Below are 7,981 nucleotides of genomic sequence, written 5' to 3' on the forward strand. Positions count from 1 at the left end.
TAAACATAAGTTGTTTGTGCCGAAAAACTTCAAACTATTATAAATTTTGAACACTTTCTTTTCCTATCTCTATTATTTTTGTGCTTATAATTATTGTTGTTTGTATTTATAATTTATGTTTTAAATTTTTATAAATTCTATTCACCACTTGATTATTTTAGCCGTTAGATGTTTCACTTCACATCAAAAGATTAGACTGAATCACCACATATGCTTTGTTTAATCTCATTAAAAATTGATGAAGCTTTTCCTCATTTTCTTGTGTAATTACTCCACAAGTACAACTGGTACATTTTAGTTTTTGTGGTTTGGAGAAAGTGATGAGTTGCTCCCATAAGCTCTTCATGTCGGGGTAATAAACCAAAATGGTCATGTCGCTTTAGCGCATGTTTGCAACCTCTCGCTTTAATTCTTAAATTCTTGGACCACTAACCTGTGAGATTCTCTTTTCCAGCTGTCTCTACATAGCTTGGGCTGTGTCATGATATACTACAACGTCATGTAATTCTTCATTAAGAGAATTAAGTATCTACTACAAGTGACCCACTTTTCTTCATTTGGGTCTCCTATATTAGGCTTGGAAAGGTTTCCATTGACAAACACATTTCTTTGTTGCTTTGTTATGAGGGCATTCACCACAGTTGTCCTCTATGTTGAGTAATTTTTTCCCTTGAGTGAGTAATACCAGTCAGTTACCTGACTTATCTAAGCCACTCAACTGATAATGGAGTGACTTCTTGTTCTTGGATGGAGCAGTTGTCTTTTCCATGAAGCTTTCTTCAGCCATTTGATTTACAAAAGCAACCAACCCCGCTCTGATACTATGTAAAGAAAGCAAAGGGTTGAAAGTTTGTGGTTGCTCATATATTTAAAGGAATTGTATACACTCATATACAACTCGATAAGACTATATACAAAGAAATAAGTAATCTACATGGAAACTATATCAGCAATAACTAGGAATAAAAAATAAATAAATAAATAAAGAAAAATTAAGTAATGTAGATTTGGTCTTCATGTAGCAAGGTCACCTTAATTTTTATTTAAGAGTTTGCATAAAAAGAGAGTCCCACTAAGGAAACCCGTATCTTTTATCAAATTTGAGATATGCAAAGCTGAGTTGCCTTTGATTCTGGTGCATTCGTCCTGCTTGTCAGCACATGCACTCCACTTTCCACTACAAAATCGACTTTGGACTCAAAATTTACCCAACCTACAAGAAAAGTATTAGCCCACCTTGCATATATTTCCACTCTCTTCTCTCTCTCTCTCTCCCCTTCCCTCCTCGACCAAATTATCAGAATCTTACTCTTAGTTAACACACAAACCTCTTCTCAGATTCATACTACTTCAGCGCTACTACTTCATAGATAGCTCTTATGATCCTGAAAAAATCCCTTCAACATCATCTTCCTTGATCCCTCTAATCACCATAAAGTTAATTTTCTTTTTCACTAGTTTTAGGTTACAATAAGTTGGTGAAACATGAGAGCAGACGGCTGCACGGTGCAACAAGGCCTGACAGCTGAGGCTGCGAGTGTCGTAAAACAAGCGGTAATGCTGGCGAGACGCCGAGGCCACGTCCAAGTTACCCCGCTTCATGTAGCAAACACCATGCTTTCTGCTTCGACTGGACTTCTCAGAACTGCTTGCCTTCAATCTCACTCTCATCCACTTCAATGCAAAGCCCTAGAGCTCTGCTTCAACGTTGCGCTTAATCGCCTCCCCTCCTCGACGTCCACCCCCATGTTGGGAGCTCACTCTCAATACCCCACCATCTCTAACGCTTTGGTTGCCGTCTTTAAGAGAGCGCAGGCTCATCAAAGGCGCGGCTCGGTTGAGAACCAGCAGCAACCACTTTTAGCTGTAAAGATACCGTTAGAACAACTTATTATCTCTATTTTAGATGATCCGAGTGTGAGTAGAGTCATGAGGGAAGCCGGTTTCTCTAGTACTCAAGTAAAAACCAATGTTGAACAAGCTGTATCGTTAGAAATATGTTCTCAAAATAGTCCTGTAAGTAGTAATAACAAGTCTAAGGAAAGTAATGTGTTGGCCCTCTCTCCTCAGTTTGCTCCTCCTGCAGCTCAAATTGGAACAAAAGTTATGACTAAACCCAAGGTGATAGATTCAATTAGGAATGAGGACGTGATGTATGTTATAGAGAATTTGATGAACAAAAGAAGAAGAAATTTTGTGATTGTGGGAGAGTGTCTTGCTAGTGTCGAGGGTGTTTATAGAGGAGTGATGGAGAAAGTTGATAAAGGAGATGTTCCCGAGGCTTTCAGAGATGTGAAATTTATACCGCTTTCTCTTTCTTCTTTTAGGCATCAAAATAGAGTAGAAGTTGAAAAAAAAGTTGAAGAAATCAAGAGCCTAGTCAGGAGCTATATTGGGAGAGGAGTTGTTTTGAATTTGGGAGATCTTGAATGGGTTGATTATAAGGCTAGTGCAAGTGAACAAGGAAGTGGGCATTATTGTTCTTTAAAGCACATAATTATGGAAATTGGGAAATTGGTTTGTGGAATTGGACAGAATGGAAAGTTTTGGCTTATGGGGACTGCCACTTTCCAAACTTACATGAGATGGAAATCCAGCCATCCATCTCTTGAAACTGTCTGGGGTCTTCATCCTTTAACAATTCCTGCAGGAAGTTTACGCTTGAGTCTCATCACTGACAGGTACAAAAAACCAAACAATTTTTGTAAAAGTTTCTATATGTTACACTCTAAATGTAGAGTATTCTCTTTCTGAATTTTTTTTTTCTTTTTGCTTTTTATAAACTAACAATATCTCTGTGTGTGTACATATATATATATATATATATATATATATATATATATATATATATATATATATATATATATATATATATATTTACAAATCCTTTCCTTGAAAGGAGAGAAAGATTAATTTCCCATAATCATTTTAATTAATTTCATCTTTTTTTTTTTTTTTTGGTTTTCTATACAGTGATGTGCAAAGTCAGTCCTCAAGTAACAGAACTGAAAGTGGAGATCAAGAGAAGAAACTCACTTGCTGTGCAGATTGTTCGGCAAAATTTGAGATTGAAGCTCGAGGTTTACAAAGCAGCAATGGCAATATTGAGTCTACAACTGCAAGCCTTCCTGCATGGCTTCAACAATACAAGGATGATAACAAAACACTTAGCAATAATAACAATGATAAGGTAATTATAATCATATATATTCTTCTTTCATCATTATATAAGGTCTAAATAATATATAAAAGTTAAACTAAACTTTTTTCTTGATATTTTGTTTTTCTTTTATAATTAGGACTCTTCTGCAGTGAGAGACCTTTGTAAAAAGTGGAACTCAATTTGCAATTCAATTCACAAAAAACCTTACTTTTCTGAAAGCACAACCCTCGCTATCTCTTCTGTTTCACATTCTTCATCTAGTTCTGGCTTCTCATATGAAAACCACCAATTCCCTAATTCTCATTGGACTCGCCATGATTGGAGTACTACTGTTGTTGAACCCACGGACTCGTGGAGGGAACACCATCTCTGGTTTTCTGAAACTTTTAACAAAAGTACACCTGAACCCCGTTTTCGAATGTACATTCCAGAGCTTCATCAGGATTTCAAACAGACCCTTTCTTCCAACCCTAATTCCACTCCAAACTCGGCATGTTTAAGCGATGTAATGGGGAATATGTGCAGAATTTCAAGGAGTTAAACGCCGAAAACGTAACAACTCTATGCAATGCATTGGAGAAGAAGGTGCCGCAGCAAAAGGATATAATTCCTGAAATTGTGACAACAGTCTTGAAATGCAGGTCCGGTATGTTAAAAAGAAGAGGAAATTTTAGAGATCAAAGTGAGATCAAAGAAGAAACTTGGCTGCTCTTTCAAGGTGTTAATATGGAAGCAAAAGAGAAGATCGCTAAAGAACTAGCTCGGCTTGTTTTCGGCTCCCAGTTAAACTTCGTTTTGATTGCCTTGAGTAGTTTCTCTTCTACCAAAGCCGACTCCACTGAAGATAGTAGAAATAAAAGGTCAAGAGATGAGCAAAGTTGCAGCTACATCGAGAGATTCGCCCAAGCAGTGTTATTTAATCCGCATCGAGTCTTCTTCATTGAGGATGTTGAACAGGCGGATTATTGTTCTAAAAAGGGATTCAAAAGGGCGATTGAAAGAGGAAGAATAAAGAATTCTAATGGTGATGAAGTTGGCCTTAGTGATGCCATTATCATACTAAGCTGCGAAAGTTTCAGTTCGAGATCAAGAGCGTGTTCTCCTCCCGTGAGGCAAAAATCAGACAGCTCTGATGAAGACAAAGGCACTACGCCAGAGGAGACAAGCCCTTCTGTGTCGTTGGATTTGAACATTTGCATTGAAGAAGATAGCACTGTGGATCAGTCAATTGACGATATTGGACTTCTTGAATCCGCGGATAAACGGATTATTTTCAAATTGTAATTAGTAGTTGTTTACATTTATTCACTTTAGGCTTTTAGATTCTCAGGCATTTCGATCAAGGCCTTCAGTTTAAGGAAGAAATTTCCCCTCTTTGTATCTAGTCTTATTCTCTTTTATTTAAGAAAGCAAGATCTATAAAAATCAAATTTCAACATCATGGACCAACTCTATAATAAATTATGATTTTTATTAAATGGAAAAAGTTAGGCAAAAATCATGTCTCGTATGACTATTTTTATTTGTATTTTTTTAGATAAAAGTTTGAGAAATTCTTGATCCATGAAGTAATATTACAAGATTAATGAAAAAAATTGTAATAAATTGTTTTTAAATAAAACTATGTGTAAATATTTTTATTATTTAATCACATAATAACATATAATCTATATGTTTGATTGTACACTAAATACAATATATAACATTATTTGTTTTTTCCTAGTCATAATACTTCCTCCCCCATCACCATGCATGTAATAATTAGCAATTTTAGAATACCTTTTCTACTAAATCTTCCTCGGCTTTTCTGAGTGGGATACGAATTTTCTTTGTTGTGTTCCTTTGAATGAATCGGTCATGGCCTCAACAAGAAATTAAAATACTGTAAGAACAAATTGTTGGGAAGCAAGCAATTATGCTAGCAAGACCAAAATCAAATTCTCCCATTCTTGATTAAACTATGTGACAGCAAAAACCTCTTCTTTTTTTATGGTATTCTAAAATTTGTTTGTTATTTATCAATTACTTTGTTATGTTGAACCTTATTTGACCCTAATTCATGAATATATTGGGTCGGATAGTTTATATAAAATAAATTTAAGTTTTTTTACATAGATAGGGATTGAAAAGTCCAACACAAATTTGATAATGGAGAAACAAATGAGATGCTTCCAAGTAGAATATCTTTTAAGCTGAACTGCAAAGGAATCATTTCTAATTCCCTTGAATAAAAGTAAAGAAGTTCAGAGTTCTTGAGAAAAGCTAGTTTTCTCCTTCCATGAGATTAGGCTATCTAGAATATATACATAATCAGAATATAATAACCTAAGCTAATTAGTTCATAGAGGCATTCTTTAATTAGGGCGACATTAATTTGATCAAGATTATATTAATAATTTTATAACTTTAATCCAATTATTTAATATATAATCCAAAAGTTCTAACGAAATAATTATTCTTAGTTTAAATTCTCTAATTTGTACATTCTACTATGTGATACGATTAAATTTTAACATTCGATGCCCTAGAGCTTAGATTTGAACTAAATTTTAATTTTACCATACATTCATTCACATGGGGAAAAGCATATTTCCCATCAAGCATCTTCATGCTCTCGATTTAAATCTTAACGTTAGGACTTCGAATATAAGTGCTGCTATTTCAACTTTATATATATTCTACTTGGTCTTCTGCACGTTGCAGGCAGATAAAGCGATTGCTGCTTTGAACACATTTTATTTATGCATATATCCCGTTTTCCAGCTGTTGGAATCCCAATTTGCTGTCATTCATGTGTTTGTAATTTATAACAGCCAAAATAACTAAATTGTTCCATTACAATTAATATATTTCCAAATTTTATTGAAATTTCAAAAGGTATGCAAGAGTAAGGCTAAGTTCTGAATTACTCAGCTTCTGTTTGAAGTCAAGGGTGCGTCATGGTCTCATAGAGATTGATTGTAGAATAGCACTTAACAATTTGTGTACATCAGTAATTTAGCATATTTGACATTTTTTTCCTACAGTATTAATAATATATTCAAGAAAGGAGAAGAATTATTTTAATTAAGCCACATTTATGCAAGAATATTGAAAATGAAATTGCATCCAATATCCTATGTTGGATCGGGAAGTTTTCTTTTGAAAAAAAAAAAAAAAAGGTTCCTCAATATGGATCAGTCAAGATTTGTGATATCTAAAGATCATTGGTCTGTAATGATTAGAAACAATTTTTGCAAGGTTGAGATTGTAACTTGTAATTTGTCTGATTGAATAGTGGATTGACTATAGGATATCACCTACCTTAGATGTAAGATTTCATTTACAAAACTCAATCCAAGTAAACTGATGTGCCTTAATTTTTTTTCTCCCATATTTTTTGCTATCTCCTTTTTTAGCTTATAAATATGACTTCTAACAAATTGTATTAGAGCCATTACCAGATTCTTTTCTTGTTTCTTGTTCTTTTTTCTTTCAATCGTGTTTATAACATCCAAAAAAGTCCTTTCAATTTTGATGTGAACTAATAAACCCTAAGCTTCAAGAAACATTTGGTGATAAGAATAGGTCAAACTTGAATAAAAATCAAATGATTTGATGAAAAAGGGATCTTTTATTATATGTGAAAGAAGATGATGCACACATTTCTTGTTTATCAAAAGTGTGCTAAAGCCCTATGCTGTGAAAATGAGCTTCCAAACAAGATGTATCAAAAGTGTGATAAAACCCTAGGCAGTGATGGTTCTATCAAAATTCTAGTCAATGTGAGATTAGTACCCAAACCTAAGAGAAATCAAATTTCATTAGGTATGCTATATTTGGTTTCAGTTTCAGTTCTTTACAAGATGGAATCAAAATCGAAACCAAAATCGATCAGTTCCATAAAATTGGAATAGAAACCTATCTGTGGTAGGTCAATTTCAGGTAGGAACTGGAATCAAAAGCTGAGTACCTATGGTTTCAATTCCAATTCAATTTTTTGCTCACCCCTAATACATCATGCACTCAACACGAAGGTGCATTGACCACTTATTTCTGTTTAGTTTATGTATACATAGTAAAGGATAGTGGTATTAGTAGTTCTTCATATGATCAGTGAGATGCATCACATATGCCCCCGTGGTATGAGCCATCGTAAGATGACAATCTAGTTAGCAATCATGTAGCTCTATATATGTGGTAAAAAAGGGATTGCAATCAGTTTTTCTATGTGACTAGGTTATCATAACTAGTTAACCTAAAGTTTGATTGGTATGGTGCGCAAGACACATATATAGTAGACATTTAGGATGTCGATTATTTTACAAGGGCATCGAATATATCAAGATCAGCTTAGTCTTTAGTCATATGAGATAACATTGCCTATGTAGTTAGCGCACGAGGGCATCAAGATGAGACAAATGGGCATAAGAGGATGTTGGAAAACAATCGATAGTAACCATAGAGTGAGATAGTAATGGAACACTAGTTTATGAGATGTTGTGTGTAAGGTGTCAAGAGGTCATCGACTTACTGAGTGTTTTTCATTTATGCATTCCTTTATATGGTTTTGTAGGTAGAGGAGAGTAGTGAGACATGCAAGGAGCAACGGTTTAGCTCAAGAGGTTGCATGAGGCTGATGGGCATTTTTGTCATTTGATATTTGTGAGTTTTATGTATTTTCCTTATGGACACTATTTATGTTTATGCATTGGTTTTATATTGATGGATCTTTAAACACTTATGTATTTGGGATTGTTGACCATTAATAATTTATGAGGTTGTTCAATCTATGTATGTTAACCTTTTTATAAGCTATATGTGTTTAAGAGTAAATCA

General features: G+C 34.3%; 1 protein-coding gene across 1 annotated transcript; it reads left to right on the forward strand.

Annotated features, from left to right (window-relative positions):
* The first annotated feature begins 1,121 nt into the window (after nucleotides 1-1,121).
* Nucleotides 1,122-4,571, forward strand: LOC123227448 (protein SMAX1-LIKE 3-like). The gene is given in 4 exon segments (XM_044652241.1): nucleotides 1,122-2,681; nucleotides 2,974-3,190; nucleotides 3,300-3,672; nucleotides 3,675-4,571. Coding segments are annotated over 4 exon segments (2,559 nt in total). The 5' UTR covers nucleotides 1,122-1,485; the 3' UTR covers nucleotides 4,448-4,571.
* Nucleotides 4,572-7,981: the final 3,410 nt, after the last annotated feature.

This window comes from Mangifera indica, chromosome 10 (genome assembly GCF_011075055.1).
Source record: "Mangifera indica cultivar Alphonso chromosome 10, CATAS_Mindica_2.1, whole genome shotgun sequence".
Classification (NCBI taxonomy): Eukaryota; Viridiplantae; Streptophyta; class Magnoliopsida; order Sapindales; family Anacardiaceae; genus Mangifera; species Mangifera indica.